This window comes from Penicillium chermesinum, assembly GCF_028974085.1.
Source record: "Penicillium chermesinum strain IBT 19713 chromosome Unknown utg000002l:1.0-5270490.0:1.0-5274688.0, whole genome shotgun sequence".
NCBI classification, from domain to species: Eukaryota; Fungi; Ascomycota; class Eurotiomycetes; order Eurotiales; family Aspergillaceae; genus Penicillium; species Penicillium chermesinum.
In genome coordinates, this window is record NW_026695312.1 from 2,305,376 (window position 1) to 2,327,694 (window position 22,319).

The 22,319-nt window shown below is 51.0% G+C and overlaps 7 protein-coding genes across 7 annotated transcripts; 2 read left to right on the forward strand and 5 right to left on the reverse strand.

Annotated features, from left to right (window-relative positions):
• Positions 1–191: 191 nt before the first annotated feature.
• On the reverse strand, positions 192–1,193 carry N7468_001688 (uncharacterized protein; the record flags this gene model as incomplete). The annotated part of the gene is made up of 3 exons (XM_058470985.1): positions 192–349; positions 445–528; positions 620–1,193. The coding sequence occupies 3 exons, from the start codon at positions 1,191–1,193 to the stop codon at positions 192–194; spliced, it is 816 nt and encodes a 271-aa protein (XP_058334126.1).
• A 1,530-nt stretch (positions 1,194–2,723) lies between these two features.
• erg8 (phosphomevalonate kinase) lies at positions 2,724–4,249 on the reverse strand (the record flags this gene model as incomplete). Its single annotated transcript, XM_058470986.1, has 3 exons — positions 2,724–3,548; positions 3,593–3,830; positions 3,912–4,249. The coding sequence occupies 3 exons, from the start codon at positions 4,247–4,249 to the stop codon at positions 2,724–2,726; spliced, it is 1,401 nt and encodes a 466-aa protein (XP_058334127.1).
• A 710-nt stretch (positions 4,250–4,959) lies between these two features.
• On the reverse strand, positions 4,960–6,446 carry N7468_001690 (FMN-dependent alpha-hydroxy acid dehydrogenase family protein; the record flags this gene model as incomplete). The annotated part of the gene is made up of 2 exons (XM_058470987.1): positions 4,960–5,096; positions 5,162–6,446. The coding sequence occupies 2 exons, from the start codon at positions 6,444–6,446 to the stop codon at positions 4,960–4,962; spliced, it is 1,422 nt and encodes a 473-aa protein (XP_058334128.1).
• A 2,134-nt stretch (positions 6,447–8,580) lies between these two features.
• Positions 8,581–10,134, forward strand: N7468_001691 (Alpha/Beta hydrolase protein; the record flags this gene model as incomplete). Its single annotated transcript, XM_058470988.1, has 1 exon — positions 8,581–10,134. The coding sequence occupies one exon, from the start codon at positions 8,581–8,583 to the stop codon at positions 10,132–10,134; it is 1,554 nt and encodes a 517-aa protein (XP_058334129.1).
• Positions 10,135–10,637: 503 nt separating this feature from the next.
• On the reverse strand, positions 10,638–11,819 carry N7468_001692 (class I SAM-dependent methyltransferase; the record flags this gene model as incomplete). Its single annotated transcript, XM_058470989.1, has 1 exon — positions 10,638–11,819. One exon carries the CDS (start codon positions 11,817–11,819, stop codon positions 10,638–10,640), a length of 1,182 nt encoding a protein of 393 aa, XP_058334130.1.
• A 1,366-nt stretch (positions 11,820–13,185) lies between these two features.
• Positions 13,186–13,692, reverse strand: N7468_001693 (uncharacterized protein; the record flags this gene model as incomplete). Its single annotated transcript, XM_058470990.1, has 2 exons — positions 13,186–13,543; positions 13,634–13,692. 2 exons carry the CDS (start codon positions 13,690–13,692, stop codon positions 13,186–13,188), a joined length of 417 nt encoding a protein of 138 aa, XP_058334131.1.
• A 3,034-nt stretch (positions 13,693–16,726) lies between these two features.
• On the forward strand, positions 16,727–20,498 carry N7468_001694 (pentatricopeptide repeat protein; the record flags this gene model as incomplete). The annotated part of the gene is given in 2 exon segments (XM_058470991.1): positions 16,727–18,049; positions 18,060–20,498. 2 exon segments carry the CDS (start codon positions 16,727–16,729, stop codon positions 20,496–20,498), a joined length of 3,762 nt encoding a protein of 1,253 aa, XP_058334132.1.
• Positions 20,499–22,319: the final 1,821 nt, after the last annotated feature.

The window sequence follows — 22,319 nt, forward strand, 5'->3', positions numbered from 1 at the left end:
GAGAAGCAAAATATCCAAACGCCGCTTCCGGAGCGCACATTCAACAAGTAAAAGAGCCATACTCGACTGGGCTGGGAGATGTCGATCCTGCACTCAGGTTGGTCGAGGGTCTCTAGTAATAAGCATCATTGATCACAGCGTACCCATAACAAGGAGGCTTGGGGCTTTTGATATCAGACCAAAGCATACGATTAGAGGATCACACATCGGCATCCCGGGGAGCGTTCACTGGTAACACGCTCCCGACTGTACTGTGCCTTTGTGCCCTTTGCGTCTTCCTCATCAACTACCTCCTGCGGCTTCACAGTCATGTGGACGACGTTCGGGGCATCGTGGTTGAATCTCGACTCTGTAATGAATTGTTAGAATCAGATACAGTAGGAAAGCACGAACGAAGCCAGCTATCCTATGTAGAGATAGCATGACTGAGCTCATAGTACGTACCGGACAGTGGCGACTTGTCGTCTAGGAGCTTTCCAAAGGAGATCAAGCGGATCGAACTCGGAGATGACGGACGGGGTTCCCAGTCTTTAGTTAACATAATGATTAGCTCTTAACACTTTCGGGGGCATTGCGACAGCTCATGCTGGAAGCTCGAGCTCCTTGGATCACAACTTACCGGACCGCCATTCGCGCCAAATCAATTCCTTCAAAGTATAGACGCTCATTGCAAACGGATCATAGTTTTCCACGTTAACCGAGCGCTTCCGAAGGTATTTGCCGTCGATTGTGAACGGATGCCGCGAGCCCGTTGTGAGAAGCAACGTAATATGGAGTGCAGGTCCGGTATCCTCGGCCTCCTTCCCTTCCACGTCCGATTGTTCCGTCGAGGGCTCTGCGCCCGCCTTGGGCTCCTCGGTTGACATTGGCGAGGTTTCAGGGATCGGTGGCTGCACGACTGGAGTGTTTGCGCCAGTCGCGGCGGTCGGAGCGTGTTCTTGTACGGGAGCGGAACTTTCGCCACCGGCTGCAGTCTGAGTAGCATGCACCGTGTCGTCTGACGAGGCGTCGCCTGAGGGAGCGTTGCCTGACGAGCCCGTGGGGATAGGGGTCGCTGTAGATGAGGGGACTTGGGTTGCAGTTGATGAATCTGTAGCGGGGGTCGCGCTCTGCCCGTCTGCGGTGGATGCCCCCGATCTGGGCTCGAGACTGGGGTTGGGGGGCCCGGAGTCTGGGTGCTCAGGCAAAGACATGGTGGGAAAACTCCGATGGGTATGGATAATTGAGCCCGGTTGTGACTACCCTGGTAAAGGAAGCAAAGGAGAGCAACGCTGGGAGAAGTGGGAACTGGATGAGGTCAGGGTGGAGGTCGAGAGGAGATGGTCGATCGGGGGTCCAGATGTGAGGAGGACCCGGGTCGGCTAGACGTTCGCGCCAACTCTTGCTCGTGGCCTTCTTTGGCCTGTGAGAAATCTTCGCGGGCCTCAACTCAATATGTTTGAGGGACCAGAGTCGTCCTCCACGAGGTCAAATGGAGCATGAGGGGGCAGGGGGGTGAAGGAAATACGGGAAGAGGATCGGCGGTCCCGTAAGGCTCAGAACGCTGGCGGAACGGGGCAATCAACGTCGATGTACAGAACCCTAAAGTAGCCGAGGCTATTCGCGTAAAGCTTTCGACAAATCTGAACTTCTAGGGGTCAAGGTTTTGCATTTCTTATGAACAGGAAGACCTCAAGTATACCAGGGCGAAAGGATTTGCCGAGTCTAGGACCAAAGAGACCGCGAAATCCTGCTCTGAGAGGGTCCGGTACTGGATGCGAGGTACTTCGTACACAAGCTCAGCATACGACGCATTGTCATACGCTCGTTTTCTGTGGCATTTAATATACAACTAAACGAGGTTCATGTGCTGCGCCATTTGCAAGCTGCGAGCCACATGAGCTTCTCTCGCGTGAGAATAGAAAACTCAAGTTGAAGTTAATGCATTTCGAGTATACGTACCAGCAGACGGCCACTGAAAAAACCTTCCAGGGTCCATGACATCAGAAAAAACATCCCTGCAAAAAGACCGGGGATTATACACAGGGCTAATTCCATACTCAGCTAATCCCCAGGCCGAATCAAAGTTCGAAAGCACATGGTTGCACATAAGGTCTAAAGGCTCTTTTGGCTACACACCTCGACATTAGCGCACAGGGATATAGCATATACTTGCATGGGGGATAGCAGACATAGAAAAAGGCTTGCATCAAGAGCCTGTATTCGACTGGATTCATTGCCATTCTGCCGGCGATAGCTTTGTTATCAGTACTAGTGGCATGGGCGACTACGACGCTCATGCCAGGTATCTGAATAGTAAGCCTTGAATGCTCATTCTTGCGAGAGGCAGTCCTTAGTGGTACCTGTAGTCATTTCGCATGAGCCCCAAGTGTATGATTATTATTCATAGTATATGCAGCTATGATCTCAGTTATGAGGAAAGAACGCGCTGCCCGGGTCAGCAAGGGCCAGAGATCGGATAGGATAAAGTACGCAAACATTGATTTACGGAGACGGGTCGTTCGGGACCTGAGATGGACAAGATCAGTGATTGCCTTGGGCTTATTCCACATTTCCCTATGGTTCAGGCCTAAATATGAACATGGAAGGGAAGATACCAGCAGGACAACTCTGAGTCAAGTGTCACACCGTTAGAGGTGGTTAGTCAAGTATTCGCCAGTACAGTATGTGATCGTGTAAGATAGGTTCCATCATGCCTGACCGCAAGTCTAGCCTTATGCTGTCTAGACCCAGCCAGCGTACTGGTCAAGCACTTCGTTCTTGACACCCTCTGATCCATGTCGCACTCCCAATAGTCGTACCTTGCCGATCTTTCCTCCGAAGTCGTCCTCGGTCATACTTTCATAGTTTTCGAAAAGCTCATTCAATCGGCCCATGACCGAGGGGTCGTCTCGAAGAAGTAGGACGATAGCATCGTATCCACCTGCACCGGGTACCACACCACCGACGACACCTTCAACCTCGGAGGCTCTGTCCAGTAGCTCTGTTTGCACACTCGGCTCGATGGGAACGCCCGTCCGGCGGGTCATGGTGCGGATGTGATGACGGGTACGCTGAATGAGAGTGCTAATCTCGGTGAACTCATTATCGGTATTGGCATCAGGGTCTTGTGCCAGACGTTTCAGCTCCTGGCGGAGTCGCTCGTTGTTATTTTGTAGACTGGCCCAGAGAATATCGGCCTCCTTGCTGTTCTCTCTTCGCCATTCGAGGACTTTCTTTACCATTGAGGGTGTCTGTGAGCCGCAGTCAACATCACATAACACCATTTGCATTCCCCGGGGTAATTGCATTCCGAAGTCGACACACTCCGTGTCCCACGGGTGAGCCGGGTCAGCATCCTCGACCACGGCAAATAGGCGCTCTTCGAACCCCTCTGAGCCGACATCTCCCACCGACTCCAAGATAGCTGGCGAGAACCGCTTGTAGAGACATGAGCCGTACACCGCAGCGGCCACATCAAAGCCGGAGCCTACCTTACCCTGGGCTGCGCAGTGGGCAGCTTGGGCCAGGTTGTGAAGTTTATCACGGCCTGCGCCGAGGTCTTCAGCCTGCATGGTACGGTGAATCACCAGGGCGGAGACAAGGCCGTCACTAAAGCAGCCGACGATCCGAGGCCAGTCTTATGGGCTTCATGAAGTGGAACACCGAAGTCGACAAAGCGCCCACCCCTAGCTTGCGAAGCGGGGCCTCTCGATCCTGCAGTTTCCGAGTAGTAGTCATTGTCTGCCAAGATGGTGATCGACAATGAGCCGAAGTCCTTAGAGTCGGCAACATAGCCGATGTATGTCAATGCGTAGTTAAGAGAGGTCTCGACAAAAGGATTGCGGCGCCTAGAAACCACTTTGTCAGTCACATCAGAATCCCCATACTCGAATTATGCCAGTCCATAGCAATAATGTGGCACTCCTTACCCCTCTCCCTTCTGAATGACCTTCACGCCTCCGCCGTTCTCGCATCGTTGGATCGCATATTCCCAGATAGCGTCCACAAATTGCGGGGAGCGCACCACAATAGTATCCTTACCCTCGCCCTCCTCAGCCGCAGATCCAGACTGCGCCTCACTTGGCGCAGCTTTGCCTTCCGTACCTCCGCGAGCGCCCCGTCTCAGCTGTTGCACGACGATATGGATGCGCGCATCCAGAGCAAAGACCGTTCCTGTGTAATTGCGGTCGAGGACAAGGTATCCACCCGTGAGAAGAACCTTGCCAGGCGCTGACAAGGCCGTCACGGATGATGGTCGAGGAGCCATATCAAGGCCGGGTTGTGAAATTGGGGAGAAAACAAGGCAGTGGTGGGGTGTTGGATGCGGGTGCGGGGTGGTGCGGTTGCAGCGGTCTTAGGGCGGAAGCGAGGAGTTCTCGCTATGGGCCCAGTCAAACGCGGGTGTTGATGAGAGTAAGTAGGTGCAGCGGACTGCAGACAATCAACCTAGGGCGCCAGGTGCGAAGGGCGCATGAAGCAAGGATGTATCCAAATCTCCCAAAGAGGCTAGCGTGCCGCAATTTAGGGGGCCCAGTTTGGCCGCTTGATGGATGGTATCGTGGGGAGATATCGCCTGAGGTCGTAGTAGACAATGTCCATAGATCAAATAAACCAGGCTTTTCTTACAGATCACTACAATCTTCAAGGATGCTACACTTGACTTTGATGATTACAGTGAAGCTGCACTTCTGATCATGCTCTCAAGAGTTTAGATTCGATGCATGGTTAAGGTTAATGGGCATATCAACTATGCTGGTCAGAGCAAAGACGTGGCAGCCTTTCATTGATGAGGTGGTGGCTCAATCCAGGATATTTTCATGTGTTTTTCAGTCTAGAGAGCCAATCGGCGAATTGGGACCATGCAGCTCCAGACGAATCGAACACAGAGCGGTGGGGAAAAGGTACATTGCGCTTTATCAGAGATAGAGGGTGAGGGGGCACATCGGCGCCGCCATCAAGCCATATCATTTTCTGCATTCATAGCTTGCTTCTGAATTCTGTTCCGTAGTCGACTTGGTTCAACAGAGCTCTTGTGTTCAGGAGTCCAGGGTGAGCTTCGGAAAGGCGAGCAACGCCGCAGAGTTTCATAGCTGTCACCAGCTCGTCTTTGAGAACTAGCATAACAAATTAGCGATTACCAAAAAGAAAAGAGAAATCGGGTCCACCCGGCATAGCCTACTTTGCATTGCATATTGAACCCCGTCCTGCCCATACATCAGAGCGTAGAAGAAGGGTCTACCAAGGCATACGCCTTTCGCCCCAAGACAAATGGCCTTCAATACGTCGGTTCCTCGCCGAACGCCACCATCGATAAAGACGTCCATCTGTTCCAGGAGCTCTGGGTACCGGAGTCGGATCTCAGCCAAGGTTAGTAGCGTGGGCTGCGCCGTATCAGCCGCTCGGCCTCCGTGATTCGAGATGTAGATTCCTTGACATCCGATCTTCCAGGCCTGTAATGCATCCTCGGCGCACTGGATACCTTTGACAAAAATAGGTAAATTTGTACGTTCTCGAAGCCATTGGATCTTGGACCAACTGAGATCTGAATCAATAGCAACGCCTGCCGACCGAGCTTGGTTCGACTTTTGCTTTGTCTTGGAACTGTCTTTTTTTTGTTTCGCTACCTTCCGTTCGTATCGTTCATTTGCTTCTCTTTTGCCAAAATCTGGGAGATCCACAGTAACAAAGATGGCTCTGGGCTGTAGCCTGACGACCGTATCTATTATCTTGTCCAGGACGCTTTTGTCCGGACTTGTATAAAGCTGAAAAAAGAAAGGATGGCCTTTCGGGAGAGCTTCAACGATCTCATCTGTCGAGTAGGACGCGAGGGTAGGAATCACTATCGTGCTGCCACTTGCGGCTAGCCCTTTCGCAAGAGCTATTTCGGCGTCCGGGTGAGCGAGCATCATGAGTGACGCAGGAGCGTTGAAAATAGGCACATCATATTCGTCACCAAGGATCTTGACTCTTGTATCTGCCGAACCTACCGGCCTTGCAACTCGCGGCCGAAGATAAACTTCCTCGAATATGCTGCAGTTTCTGTTCTTCGTTATGCTGCCGTCTGTTGCGCCAGACAGATAGGCCCAGGACCTTTCGTTCAGAGACTTCTCGGCAGCATCTTCAAGATCGTGAAGGTTGATGATCTCATCCAAACCAGGTAATTCCCGATCCAGCTTTGGGTTTCTGTTGTCACGATCTGCGTCTGTATTACTTTTGGTGGGGGCATCCAGGACGCCGATTCTTTGGGATGTTTCGAAGTTCCTCGCGGCAAGTCCGGAGCTATGGACACTGTTGTATTGGTCGCTGCCATCGCGGCCAATGTACTCCAGGATAATATCTGGACCGCCAGGATGAATACCAGCAAAACCGGTGACGTTCCAAACAACAGAGTTTATGGCCATCCAAGCATCTTCCGCTTCTTGATGCTGACTGAGTTCTTCGAGGGAGATCTTGCGGTCTGTCATCCTATTTATTATGGAACGGGAGAAGCTACCTTCACGCGACACGCAAAATAAGATTCAATGGAAGCAAATGGTAATGCAGGTTCTGGTGTTAATATGCCGAAGGCCAATCGTGCTATCTCTTATCTTACTAGCCAGCGTTTTAAGCGAGTGCCTTTCCTCATTCCGGGTGGAGCAATGTACTGGAAGGCGTCGCGGGGTAGTTCGAGTTACTTCTTATCGCCCTATAGCGGTGCTCCTTTCTGCTTACGTTCGTGTCTTTCGTATTATTTTCCTTCTTTGGCAAGAATTCGAGTCTGCGAGCTGCTGTCGGGTTAATTGTCAAAGGCCACGTAACTAAGTTACGCTGGGGATTACAAGGAAACTTGACATGCCAGAGACTTCCAAAATAGAGAATCGAAAGGCTTTCTCCAAATGAATATGATTTTTCGAATATTGACCCATAATTCCGGCCTTTTCTTGCCTCGAGTAAGGCCAACTATGGGTGCCGATAAGAACATCTTGGTAGTGGGGAAACTTAGAGGTGTTGGTACAATAGGGGACAAAAGTCTGTGTGCATACCGCTTCACCTACCCCATCAAATACTGATGTATGTTCATGGTTACATATCCTACACCACCAACCCTTATTGGATCATACTAAAATCCAGAATACTAAATAATCAGGTTTATATACAGAGTTCTCTTACTTAATATTTTGTATAATAATCTAGGTTTATATATAATCTGTCACCGCTCGCTCTATTCTGCCTCCCGTTACCGCCCTGTCGCTGGAAGAGGACCGTCCGAACTACGAGGTGGGTGTAGATGGGATAGAGGTTCGCGTAGGAGTAGATAGGTCGCTACAGTAACTCCTCCGCCTCTCTTCTCTCCTCCCCTCCTCTAGTTCTAGTATCTCGAATACGAGCGCCGTTGCTGGTTCTTTTCTGTTCCCAACGTAGGCCACCATTGACATAATCTATCCATCCTTCTTCCTATACTCAATATTAACATATCAATCTTCGTCTAGTCTAACACATTCTATATGAGATTAATATACTCTTTAAAATAAGCCCAGTCCCCTTCAGATCTTCCTATCTATATAACATCTTTAAACATACAAAAAATTTAACATTTTAGTAGTTTCCAGAACTTGCAAAAGCAGCTCGTCTCTTTTTTGGTCATGATCTATGTCCCAGATTCTTCAGTCAGAGTGTTTACATTGACCTGAGAGAACTTGATATCACTCCGAGCATGCTGACGGACGTACAGAAGGGAAATCTAATTGAAATTGAGAACATACTTGGGGAACCGCTGCGAGAAAGCGTGGTCCAGGGAGTGCCAATGCCAGACTTGATTATACTGTATTGCCTTCTGAAGGCAGTCCAATAGCCAACAAAAGAGCGAGGGCGGCTGGTGAAGATGCCGCACCTCAATGAGTTGTGACAGGGACCTGGCACTTCATTACAAGTGATAGCAGTAGCACTAGTAGGGAGAACTGCTCAAAGACATATGTTCATTTTTCTATAGGACTACATGCTAAATGTGTCTTCCTACGCTGTGCTTATTTGCCTACTATATCATGAATATGCTTTTCTGCGTCATACATACTCGTGAAGGCCCTGAAGGTATTTAGAACCCCACCATGCCTATCGATGGCTGGGACTTTCTTCTGATATTTATTCCTTCGGGTGGCATGACACAGCCATATCATTGACAGTATACAGTATTACTTTCGAGTCTGACTCTGGTTATTACCCGAGAGAAGGGTTAGCCAGGGCGGGGTACATGGGGGCCAGCAACTTTTGTGGGGATCTTGCACTCAATATGTCTTAGTTTGGCAATCAACATCCACACCCCACAAATCACATTGAGATGTCTGCGGAAAGAGCGGATAAATCGGCAGTCAGTAGCCATAGGCGTAGTGCCGTCACCCCTCATAACATAATAAGCTTAGAAAGTGGCTTGCTCAAGTGGAGGTCCTCTGGAGTTCATTTCTCAGATCAGGGGTTCGGGATTTCCGCATAGCAATCTTCCCGGTCAGTTCAAAGGCTATCTAAAGATGGAAAAAAGGCTACACTTGGTAACCCGAAGTTTGAAACCCTATAGCCATCTCCACCGGAGCCTAAATATTCCCTTGACTGCTTCTAGTTGCCAATATGCAATTCCTCGTGTCCTTGCTCTGGCTTGCCAGTGTGGGACGGGCCAGCTCAAAGGCGACCTCCGATTCCGCCTTGACTGTGAAGACCAATACTGGCATCTTCACAGGCGTCCAGAATTCCTACCATGCAACTGTTCGGGAATTCCGAAACATTCCATATGCGCAATCTCCGGTGGGAAAATTCCGCTTTCTACCTCCAGAAACCTTGCCTCACTCCGACGAACATATCTATTCGACGCGGTTCCCTCCCTCATGTCCTCAATTCGAGGGGACCTCCCCAAGTTTCTGGAATACATATGGAACCTACTTCTTGCCACAGAACGGCAACCAAAATCACTCCAATGGCCAGAGTCTGCAGACAGGGTCAGAGGACTGTCTCCGCTTGGCTATCTGGACTCCGTATCATGTTGCCAAAGGCAGCAAGCTTCCAGTCATTGTCTGGTTACCTGGTGGAGGCTTCACATCCGGTGGAGTAGACGTTATATGCCAGAAGCCCCAGAGTTGGGTTAGCCGTACCCAGGGACATATTGTGGTGTCTGTAAACTATCGCGTGGGCATCTTCGGTTTTCCCAACGCTGCAGGCTCCGACTCGCCCAATGTCGGTCTTCTTGACCAGCGCAAAGCCCTTGAATGGGTCCATGAGAACATCGAGGCCTTTGGAGGAGACCCGGAGGCTATTACACTTTGGGGCCAGTCCGCAGGTGCCATTAGTACTGATTACCACAACTACGCTTACTGGGATAACCCGATTGTGAGAAGCAGCTTCTCCCAGTCCGGGACCGCGCTGAAGGGCACTGCCACAGAGGACTATTCGCACACGAACTTTACTTTTGTGGCGAAGAGTCTAGGTTGTGACTTTCCCAACAACCCGAAGGCCGAGCTCCAGTGCTTCCAAAACGTCCCTGCTACACAGATAACGAACTTCATCGGCACCACCAACGAGACAATCTCATTCAATCCGATCATTGACGAAAAGCTCGTCTTTTCAAACTACACTGCCAGGGCTGCGGAAGGGAAGCTCGCCAATATCCCCAGCATCTATTCCGACGTCGCCAACAACGACGCTACGCTAGCTCCATGGCCCTCCTCGAACGTGACAGTCGGCCCCTGGGAACCGGCCATTGTCGCGGGCACCCTCTCTGGCTGGGTCTGTGCCACCGCAAACACGAGTAACATGCGTCACGCTGCGAACCGCCTTACCTACCGCTACCAGTATGCTGGACGGTGGTCTCATGTGGAGCCGTTTCCCTGGCTTGGGGCCTATCATTCTTCGGATAACCCGATGATATACGGTACTTACTGGCTGAATACGACGAATGCCACGACAGGCCCGACTGAGGCGGAGGCTCAGACGAGTGAGACTATGCAAGATATGATTTTTGCTTTCTTGAAGGATCCTGTGAAGGGGCCTCCTGCCCTCGGGTGGCTACCGTATACTTATGGGTCGAATGTGCTTCGTTTTGGAGCCGACGGAGTGCCAGTGCAGAATGTGAGTGGGTATGAGATTGACGGGCCTTGTTACGGGAATGGGACATACAACCCTTATCCCTAGGCGTCCCAATCTGTCAAGGTCTATGGTAGCTGTCGATAAACGCCCAGCAACGAAACTTCGTGGTCAGCGCAGCGATTGCGTAGAAACAACTTGCGCCGTTGAAACATTTACTCCTCGAGGCAATGCAATTCATCGATTGCAGGTAAAACTGATGCAGACATAGACATTGAACTCCAACAGAAGAGAAGAAGAAAAAAGCAAAGAAAAAAACTCCAAGCTGCAAGGTCATAGAAAGCACCAAAGTGCCCATGAACTCCAAGACCATCTAACTCTAAAGCTGTACAGGGTATTTCCAAAGAAGGCGGAATTCAGTATGAGGTCAAACCAGAACTAATGGAAACCCGGGGGTGGGTCGGCCCGGAAACCCATATGAATCAGCAATTAAAAAAAAAAAGAAAAAGAGAAGAAAGGAAAGGAAACGCAGGTTTTAGTAGGTACCCCGCTCTGTCACACAGAGCATGTCCGTGCTTATTATAAAAAGTCCTGGTGTAGAGACACCTCGCTTAAGCCTTAGGCTTGCGCGCAATGATACTATAGCTCGTCGTGGCCAGGCGCATCGTATCCATCTTGACAAAAGCCTGTCCATCCAGACACAGGCGATTGATCAGGGTCTTGAAATGGCGCGGCAGCGCATGGACCTTGACCAGCGCGAGAATAACCTGCCGCAGGGTACGAAAGTACAAGTCAACGGTGTCGATCAGCGGGGCCTGCAGCCCGTCAATGCTGGCGTTCTGGGACCGCACTATCTCAAACCCGGAGTCCGTTAGCGCCTTTTCCAGACTTGCCTGGGTGGGGGTGCCCACGGCCCCAATCAACGGCTTGACCCGGCGCATAAGCTCCGCATGCTCAGGGTCCGTGGGGTTGTAAGCGGGAAGACTGATCCAGTCGAGGAGAGAAATGCGAGCGCCGGGCTTAACGATGCGGAAGACCTCGCGGAAGAGAGCGGGCAGGTCCTTGCAGAGACTCAGGGCCTGGATCTGGTAGAAGGCGTCGAAGCTCTCGTCGGCGAAGGGGAGGGGGAGGGAGTTGAAGTCCTGGGTGACGAAGGAGTTGGACAGGCCGCGTTCCTCGTTGAAGAGCTTCGCTTGCGCGATCTGGTTCGGGTCGATGTTGAGGCCGGTGACGTGGGCGCCGGTGTATTGTGCCATATGGGCCGCCACTCGCCCGCGGCCGCAGCCCAGGTCCAGGACTTTGTCGCCGGCGGAAAGGCCGATGTCCTGCGCGATGGAACGTTCGTACAGGATTTGATTCTCCAGGCAGTTTGCTTTCTTGCTCATCCACGGGGGGATATACATCTTTTCCACGTCGCCCAGCGCGCAAAGGTGGTTGAGCACTCCGTAGTACGACTTCAAACAGTCGCCAACTTTCTCTTGATAGTTGGGGCCCAGCGTCTCGGTCATTTGCTTTTCGTCCGACCAATCGAGATTGTAAATGACGTACGATGCCATGAAATCGTCCACCTCTTTAGGGGTTAGGTTCAATAGATATCGCCATGAGGCCCAAAATGTTTTCCAGCGCTTGGGAGAAGCCGATTTATTTAAGTCCTTTCCATTCTTGCCCAATGCTGTTGCGAAGAGCTTCTGTTTCTGGTCTGCGATCTCGTCTACAGAGCTGTCGCTTTCAGAGCCACGCCCGGCAATGCGCTCTGGAGGATGCGCGACAGGCGAGAGAATTTGCGCCACCATTATCAATGTTTCGTATAAGTGCTTCGGGAATTTGGAGAAAAAGATGGAAAGGTTAGAAAGTCGTATAGGGAGCTTTCCTTTTTTCTTTTTTTTTCTGGCAATCCCTCTCGCAACCAAAAAGAAAAAAATTAAAAAAAAAAAAAATTGGAAAGCTGCGAGCTAAATACTAAAATTCCAAAATCATGCGGGCCAAACAGGGACCTAGCTCAATTTATAAGCATTGCACTTTTCCAGAATCCTTGTTCCTCCACAGCCTGGAAGAAAAAATTAACGAGAATTAACTTTCCAAGCAATCCCCGAGGGCATGAACCACACTATGTGGACTGTCATCAGACTTGAAGCTCATCCGGAAACGCCGGCACCGACTAGACGGCAAAGGCAAGCCGATTCGGATATATGGAATTAAAGTGGCCGGTACGTCCATGGCTCTGTAACAAAGGGCCGTCAAATGGAACTCTTGGGCTTGTCCTATGCATTCTAGAAAGAAATATTTCCTACCGCTCATCAGTTCGCCTGGGATCGAAGTATACTCTACGGGGTACGAGTACGAAATGGTCAGGTACAGATGACGCGGGCCAGGGTCTCAGCGCGAAGTCAGTACCGTCATGGGAGGGACGATCTCAGACCCACTTCTAGAACATCCGCTGTCGATGAATGCCGCATTTTGAAGCCGCTATGGGCCGCCGAACGATTTGGATGGGCGGAAGAAAACGTGCCTCATGGTACGTGGCATGGGGACATCGTGGTGCCACGCTTGAGGCGCATGTCTCATGGTCTTTGTTCCAGCGCCGTATGGACTGTATCCCTGCGCAGCCCTACATGGGGCCCTGCCAGTACAAGAATTGAGCTGCATCTACGGAGTACGGAGTAGTAGTTCCCATTCTCGCCAAGTACATATCGACTAGTTCCGACTCGCAAAATCCTGTGGCGTCGCCTTGCCCTATGGAGAATAGCCAACCCATGGCACGGCTCGTCGGTAAGTCGGCAAGGCTGGTCAGAAGGTGTGACTCGAATAAGCCCTGTAGGGCGTCTTCTGGCGTGGAGCGCTTCGAATGGCCAGGCCTCCCCTCACACTGGCTCAGACCTTGAATGAGCTAAATGATTAGGTAACTAACTACACAGTTTAGCTAACTGTCAGTCAAGATTTACACATGAGTTATGCACATATGACCATATCCAGTGGCTCTGGGAGTGGCGAGCAACAAACACCCTTTGGTTGAAATTGACTCTGGCCCAGAGTCCTCGAAATTTGTTGACCCACTTGAGGTTGTTCCACTCCCAAAGCTCCGCAGAGCGCAGAGGCCGTAATCCCGCCGGTCACGTGGAAATCGACCGATTCAGTATCATCCTCCTAAATTTCAATGGTTTAGTACGAAGGGTTCAGTTGGCGGAACCCGCCGGCTGCATAGTTGGTCTTGGCATTGCTTCGCTGCCCTTTGGCTTCCGCGAGCCAATAAGAAGACGATCCTTCTATGTCCAGACTCCGAACCCTGAGGCAATTAGTAAGATCCCTTAATTCTCGGTTTTTCATAGAAATGGCGGGAGCTGAAGGCGGAAGGCGAATGCTGCGGTATGAACGTGTCACGGTAGAGGCATGCCGTGTGGACGTGTCACGGTAGAATAACTTGTACCGCTGGCCCACCCAAGAAGGAGACGGAACGATGATGTAACCAATTTGGCACGGGTACTTAGTGGAGAGCCAGGGTGGACCTGGGAATTTTTGCCTGGGAAATTGTCAGCCCATACTCCCGAGATCAGCGATCAAATTTCACAGAATTCCACACCGTTGCTCTTTACTTTGTCAGGCTCTTTACGTTGTCAGGCCATTGCTGCCGACGTCCTCCGTAGTGGGATAGATATAAGTGAGAGTCATATCCTCACAGCCCTCGTCTCTCGACGCTTCTCGTCGTGTTCTTTTTTACTACTTGAACTCGGAAATACCTCGGAGATGAAACGGCCAGGCTAAAAGGCTCATAATACCGGTTCACTCAAAATATTTCATCGACCTGGGCTTCAAGTTGGCATTTCATTCCTACACAGAGAACTTGAAGCACCTGAAAGTTCCTAGCTGTACGAGGACTATGATGATAGATCAGGTGCAGTTTAGTCACCAGCATGTCGACCCGTTTTACTGTCAAGCTTTTTTTTTATAGACGAATCTTCATGTAGCGCTGCAGGAAACCAAGCGAATAGCCTGTGTCGCGTGTGATCAACGCGAAAAGGTAACACGCGTATGCGGTGAAGCAGCTAGGGTTTGGCTGGCGTGCTTCCAGCAGATCAGCAGAATCATGCACACTCTCGGCCACTTATAGGACTACAAAGATATTTGGCAGCAACCAAGCTCGAGCTTACGTATATCTTCTACTAACTAGTAGATTTGCGTCGTGTTCCAAGCAACGTCGTGCGCTGAGATGCAATATCCCTGCCAGGCTTCCCCACAAAGATTGTGGGGGCTCAATAGGACACGGAAGTTGATCGAGCACAGATGGCCCCTACGTACTGTCCGAGCGCACATCTTTGAATTGGCATCTTTTCGTACCCTCTTACCAGGATGCGGCACAACCTGACGTCACATTCTGCTATCATATCGCTTGGCCATGAAGTACCCTCAGATACATAAGGTGTACTTGCCAATTAAGGATCGAAGAGCAGTCCTCAGATACAATGACAGCTATTGACTCCCACGAAATCTGTGAAATGACAGATACATCCCGACTTTCCCTTTTCAGTACTAGTAAGAGCCCAAGCTATCCATACTAATTCGCTCGAAAGATTATACAACTGGCACTTGGACTAGTAGGACAGGCTATTCGCATCAAGTTCATACATTTCCTAGAGGCCTAATCGTATCTGACTGGGTGTAGAACCCCTTGAAAATCCGACACATTGGCCGGATTTTCCGAAGTTTACTAAAGCGCTTTCAACTCGTAGCGAGATGTGTTACAACCCTGAGTAGCGACAGGCCACATCCCAAGGAACGAGACTCATCTTTGACGTTACTGGTAGACATGATTCTTTAGAATGATATCAGATGTCCAACGAACCTCTACAAAAGACTAGAAGACTTGTACCATATACATTGATGGATTAGAGATGGATCAATCCCCAAGACAGGTTCGAAGTCAGGCTCCCAGCAGATAATTCAACAATTCAGTCCAAGTTTCTTCTAAAGCCAACCAATGCCTTGACAACTACTCCGAAATTCATCAGTTTATCAAGTCAGATGTGCTGTGCGTCTTCTGGTCTAATTTCTTGCGTGAAACTTGATTCCTTTCTGGGATTTGATTGAAAGAGCATATACACTGATATTCCTCGATTTCACTAGTTTGCGAATGACAATTTATGGGCCGCCGCGCGCTTTGTAAATTCTTCAAGGTGACTTCTAGTCAGCTGCCGCTTCGACGTAGTGAGTACATGCCATTAGTGGCGGAGCAGCCTCAATTCAGTCGGATCTTTGGCGGTTTCCTCGAAGCGCTGCCCTAGGTAAATCACGTTACATAGTAAGTAGATCGATCTTGCTGCATAATTCGAATGCGACAGCTTCCTTTAACCCGATGTAGTACCTATCTGTACTCACCGTAACTACCAGGAAGTGAATATCAACCCGTCTTCAACATTCCTTTTGAAGAGATCTAACTCATCAGTGCTCCCGCGGATGATGCCCGCGAGAAACCGAACAAGAAACATCCATGATGGATAGATCGATCTTACATGTTGGTCACGTGAGTAAGATAATATATCCACGTGATCCGCGGCTAACCGACCGTTCCAAGGTTCGTTGGCCCGAAGATAAAAAAAAATATGTTGATCTGATAACCTTCCTCAACGTTTGATGTCATCATGGCTGTAAGCTGGCGCTTCTGGGCTCCTAATGAACTCTGTGGCTTGATCAGCTAAATTCGCGCATGGGGCTGAATTTGGAGTCAGCTCCTGGGATGGGAGAATGGAGCCCGGAGAATGCTTCTCGGGGACAGGGGATGAGCCAAAAGCCCGTTAAGACCGGGCAAGGGTAACCCTTACCCCGAGGCCGGCGGAGGTAGGACTTCCGCCCCTCCGAAGGGCCAACTGTAAACAGCGAGGACCGTTAAAGAAGAAAAAGAACCGGGAGGGAAACCAGCTGGAACAGGGTGACTCACTCAGGGCGAGATTGCTCGGGCTCTGATTGGCGGGGAAGAAGGCCAGCGTCTCCGGTTGGCTGGCTCGCGTTTGCTTGGGCTCATCTCCGGCCCGCGGATTGGTCCGTAGGCCTCGTGACCTGCCACAATTGGGCCAGGGACAGCCTTTTGGACCTGGCAGGACGAGTACTCAATACTTGCCTGCCATCATAGGAGAACCTCCCTGAATGGTAGCTGTACGTTCGGAGTATTATCCATATCTGCTTTTCCAAAGTGTCGATGTATCAATACGATGTCTCAATGAATAGAGCCCTTTCTGCGACCTATATTCAAATTATCGACACATAGATCCAATTGGTGGGTAGAGCGAAGGTACTGAGTACCTCCAGAGGATTCTCCGGAGAAGATCGGCTCTAAACCTGTCTATCCAGGCCCACTGGGAGACTCCGTCTCCTTCCAGAAACCCACGGATTTTCTAACGGGGGTTAATCTCCAACTTTTAGGCTTCCGTGTTCCTCTTCGTTCAACCCTTTTTTTACTCCTTTGTTTTTCACACCCGACCTGTCACTTAGGTCTTTCTTAATCACTCCCCTCAATACCCTGATTCAAGCGCGTTCATTGGCGACTACGTCGTTCAATGAACCTGCATCTCAATTATTATCCTGAGTGCAAAGTAAGCCGCGCAGCGGTATCATGCCGTACCGATTTTGAGAGCTTTCGCGATCTGACCTTCGCTCTCTTCATAAACAGTATTGCCTCTTCACACTGAAGAAGAGGTCACCCGCTAGATAAATGGTTTTCAAGCCGTTTACCCACCTCGCGCGCCAGAGTTTCACCAAAGCCTTCACTCACGGCTATGCTCAATCCGTAGTCGCGGCGTCGCAGTCCTCCTACGCGTCCCAAGCAACCTTCAACCATCTCGCCACCCAGCCAGCCAAACTTACACGGACCCAACTTCAGAATGCTTTCTCCAATGCCTCCAGCTCGTCTGGCGCTGGCGCCAAGGCTAGCCAGGGGAGTTCGGGCTCAGGGGATATGGGGTTAGCCGCGTACTACGCGGCCTGGCAGCATGCCCAACAGACCGGTGACGATAGTGATTGGCGGCAATTTCAGTTCAAGCGCCGTATCGGATGGAAGCCATCGACTGAAGAAGACGATCACGCCACACAAGACCGATCTCATGTGTCCCCCCACCTGACCAAGGCCGCCGTGAACGAGGATGTCAGCGCTCAAGTGGAAGAGGCTGTTGCGCGGGAGATGCAGCAGCTTCAGGAGGAGCAAGCCGAGGCTGATAATGCAGAGGCCAGCGAGCAGTCGGCCTCTCGAGAATCCGCAGTTGAGGATCTGATTTCAGAGGAGATTTCGGAAGAGGCGCGGGCTGCCTCTGACCAGATCGTTCAGTTGGCCACAGCCCAGAAATTTGCTGACATCCCCGCGGCTTTTTTCCATATCCTGCGAGATGGCCTGACTCCGACCGTGGATGCTTATAATGCCCTGCTGGCCGCGGCCATCCAGCTGCACCCCGATTCGGCTCAGGCCATTCCCAAGGCACTGGATGTCTACTCTGACATGCTTCGCCGCAATGTGGTGCCGGATGAAGACACCTACGAGACGCTTGTTCAGCTGCTTGTAACCCATGCCAACAAGGCGATCAACGCAAAGGAGGCATTGGAAGCGGACCGCGTGCGCTTCGGTGGAATGGAGGAGCCTGGCAAGTTCATGCTCCAATCAAGTGAACTGGAACGAGATATCATCGCTGAGGACCACTCTTTGTCGATCGCAGTGAAACTCTTTGATGCCGCGATCTCCCGCCTCCCCCGCATTGTATTCCCTTTGAGTGTTTATCGTCAGCTAATCATCGCATGTGCTCGGGAGGGTAAGGTGGAGGACATGGTGCGCATCTATGCTCACATGGAAGTGCAAAAAGTAGTTCCGCACGCTTCTATCTTCCCAGCTATGATCGATGCGTTTGCGCGCGTTGGGGATCTCAAGAGCGCCGTCGAGTGCTACAATGAATATCGGAGCCTGGCTGTTTCTGATGACGAGGGGGTTTTCAGCATCGTGCAACGCTTAGACGGCGAGGTTTATGCTGCTCTCATCCATGCTTATCTGAGGGTGTGGAAAGGAAGAGGGCGCCATGAGTTTCCTTGACCGAATCCGCTCGTCATTCGATGAGGTCGAGAACCGTGATGACCGCTGGGCTGTGATTGAGTCCGTGATTGTGAAGGATGCGCTTGTTCAACACTCTCTGGATCTTGGGGAACACGCTCAAGCGCTTGCAAAGGCCAAAACTGAGTTGAGTGAGGAGGCTCGTGATCAGGCCATTTCTAAGATTTGCATCGCCGCAGCTGACATGGGTGATCTGGCCACCGCTTCTGAGGCATATGATCGTTTATCCACCTCCCCAGCAATGCGTCAAACTCCTGCCATCTCCCTGCTTGCACTTCACATTCGCCAGGGCAACCTCAACGCTGCTCGATCCTTGTGGATCATGCTCAACACTGTGGGTCACGCAACCCCGGAGCTGATTCAGCCGACCACAATGTACACCATCGCACTTCTCAAGAGTGGTCAAATCGAGGCCGGTCTCCAGGAGGCCCGTAACATGTTCCGAAACATCCGCAGTCAATCCAAACCTGAATCGGATACCAAGGAGCAGATGAGCGAGTCGCTCTATCTCTTCGGACAGGTCCTCATGAACACTCCTGGCGTTGTGATTTCTCCCCAAGCCTCCATGACCCTCCTGTGGTCCATGGTGGACAACGGTGGAGTGTTCTCTCCCCTGGCGGAGCATGCTGTTGCTAATCTCGGTCCAATGGGGATCACCCAGCTTAATGCCGCTGACCTTACTCTAGCCCTGCGGGTCCAAGCCAGCATTATTGCGTCTGACAAGTCACTCCAGTTCGACATCGCCAATCCCATCCGCTTTGCGCACATGCTTGATGTGGCTCTCTCTACCTCCCTTCCGTTGGACGCGGAACTTACGCGTCTGGTTGACCAGGCTGTTGCCAAGCCTGTCATTCTCACTTCCCACCCGGACATCGTGAAGAAGTGGCAGGATCATGTGGAGCGTTCCACTCAAGCATCATTCGCCTCTGAACGCCATAGCCCTGTTTCCTTGACTGAGACCGCTCTGACCGTTCCTTCATCCGGCCCCGAATCATTTGATCCCTATGTCAACACCACTGATTTCAGAGGCTCTATGATCATCGCGGAGGAGCTCGAGAAGACCGCCGGCCGCCCAGAGAGCCATCTTCAGGAGGCATTGATTCGTGTTCAGAACATGCGTCGCGTTGGCCGTCATCCTCGCTATATCACCTACGCTAAGCTGATTACTGCCGCTGCTAAGATTGGTCGCATGGACCTGGTCAACGAGATCCACAACATGGCTCGGGAGGATGTTCCTTTGACTCCTGCCTACAACGCAGTCAAGTACGGCTGGGTTTCTATTCTCGATGCTATGGTTGCTGCATGCTTGAACACCGGAGATCGTCAACTGGCTGATCACTTCCACCAAGAGCTCACTGGCTTGGGCGCCGCTCCATCCGCAAACACCTTCGGCTTGTACATCACCACTCTCAAGGAATCGGCCAAGACTTATGACGAAGCCTCCGAAGCCTTGCGAATCTTCAACCGTGCTGTGACCGAGGGTGTTGAGCCTACTCCCTTCTTGTACAATGCTCTCATCGGCAAGCTGGGCAAGGCTCGTCGCATCGACGATTGTCTCGCCTACTTCGCTGAGATGCGTGCCAACGGTGTGCGCCCCACGAGCGTGACTTACGGGACTATTGTCAACGCCCTGTGCCGTGTCAGCGATATCCGTTTTGCTGAGGAGATGTTTGAGGAGATGGAGGCTGCCCCTAACTACAAGCCTCGACCTGCCCCCTACAACTCCATGATCCAGTACTTCCTGAACATCAAGGGCGACCGCGCCAAGGTCCTCGCTTACTATGAGCGCATGAAGGCCCGCAACATCAAGCCCACCATGCACACCTACAAGCTGCTCATCGACGCGTACGCGTCTATCGAGCCTGCCAACATGGATGCTGTCGAGAAGGTCCTCGACTCCATGAAGGCCGCCGGTCACCAGCCCGAAGCCGTGCACTACGCTGCCGTGGTCCATGGCCAGGGCTGCGTCCAACATGACCTCGCCGGAGCCCGCCAGGTCTTCGACTCTGTCATCGCTGACCGCCGTGTGCGCCCTCAGCCCTGTCTCTACCAGGCTCTGTTCGAGGGAATGGTCGCCAACAAGCGTGTTGCGGACACAGAGCCCATTGTCCGTGGCATGGCCACCCGTGGCGTGGAGTTGACTGCATACATCGCGAACATCCTCATTGCCGGATGGGCCGCCGAGGGCAACGTCGCCAAGGCCAAGAACATCTACGACCGCATCGGTATCCAGAAGCGCGAACCAAGCACCTATGAAGCTATGACCCGTGCCTTCCTCGGTGCCAATGACCGCGAGAGTGCCGCCCGCATCGTCAATGAGATGATGTCGCGCGGATACCCACCTGCCGTCGCCGGCAAGATCATTGACCTGGTCGGCGCTACTCCTTCCATCTAAATCCCGTGAACCCTTATCCTCTTTTTCCTCATTCCCGTTTCTCTTTTTTTTTTTTTTTCTTTTTTCTCCTTTTCCCTTTTCCCTTTTTACTAAAATGCTTTTTGTTTCGCGCCCTGGCTACTTATCCCAGGTACATACCAATTTAATGCTGGTGTCGTGCAACCCCTACATCACCTCGCCAGGGCTGGATCCCGAAGGTGTGACTTTTCCGGTTCGGCGCGTGTAGGGCGGCAATGGTTGGGTTTACCTGGTCTTTGGGGGGGATTTTCTTTGTTTTTCTTTTATTCTCTTCTTTTGATTTATCATGATCTACGGCATCAAGCGTGAACGGCGTTACGGCGACTAAAATGGCATATGTATACCACTCTGATTTAATGTGTCCATAGACCACTCTCAGCTCTGCATGGCGCTATCGTACGCCGAGGACAAATTACAAAAAAAAGTTATGATCACTTCTCTCCTTCCGTAACGATGTTGCTTCGGTCCCTCCTAGTATGATTAGGCTGATCGAATACCAGGGGGCTCCAATTACCTTAATAATAATGCTTGGCCTTGCTATTATGCTGCCTGTTCTAAGGTCTTTATAGGATAGCTAACTAGATAGTTTCCAATACATCATCATTACTCCACCTAGCTACGGCTACAGATGTCGTCGTCTAGTATCGGAATGAATTGGCATTGATCTACGCAACGCTTTAAATAACCAAGCTTGAGGTGTAGGGGAAGTTGGCCTAGTGGTTTGAGGGCCAAGGGGTAAATCAATGCATCACATGTGCACCCACTGGCGCCTCAAAAATGACACAAAAGAGAGCTGGAAGTAACCGCTGCAGTCGGGGAAAAGGAGGGATTTAAAACCCTGAAAATGCGAGCTATTTGACTTCAAATCTGACACCTTCCAGGGTTGATTGCAAGCTGTCCACATCCGGCTCTGAGAATGCACTCCAAGTCCAAGAATTTACCACCAGACTCAGGCCCATATCACCAGGTACAGATACAGTTTCAGGTACCCCTTAATCATTCGAGGGCTGTGCACGAATCGAGCTTATCTTACGGAGCTCGGGGGTAGCGACCCTCGAGGGGGAGATGCGTCTTCCCATTCTCTGTACACTCGGTGTCGAAGGGGCATACTTGGTACTCCCCAACTTACCTCTTCCCTTGGGCACCCATCCATAGGCTTGTAGCGCAAGGGGCTGCATGGAGTCTTTATGGTTTCATCTAGCAATGCACTTGGTATGGGACCAATGGTCGCATTGCGTGACAGTAGCTCCAGTGCCCATTATTGGGCCGTCAGAACAATACTACATGGAGCATCCGAGTCGACTAAACTTTGTCAACCTTTGTCTTTTTCAACACTTGCATGAGGCTTATAGGCAACAAGCGTGCTTTGTGAGGACTATTCCACAGGAGTCGAATCGAGTTCTAGCTCGGATTATCCTGATTCAAAATTTGAGGAACCATCTAGCGGAAAGGATGATATAAGTAGGGAAATCAGGGAGGCTGGGGTTGTCGGCGTGGTGACACCCCAGAGCAGCCGCAGATGAGCTGTTCTTACACGTGAGTACTCAAAGCAAGTCATCCCGCTCTTTGAATACCACAGATTATTGTTTGAGATGGACTATAGATCTTTCTTCGAGGCATTATTGACTGGTCTCAGGCACAAATTGCTTTTAGATTTGAGCCCAGCCACTTAAAGGCCTTGGTCCTCCTAATACATTGTCTTTATAAAGACATTCATTACTCTTTCGCTATTGTTGCAAGACCATGCTATTATACCTTATTAAAGATGAATAGCCTTTGTAATCATTCGTTACTTAGATCACT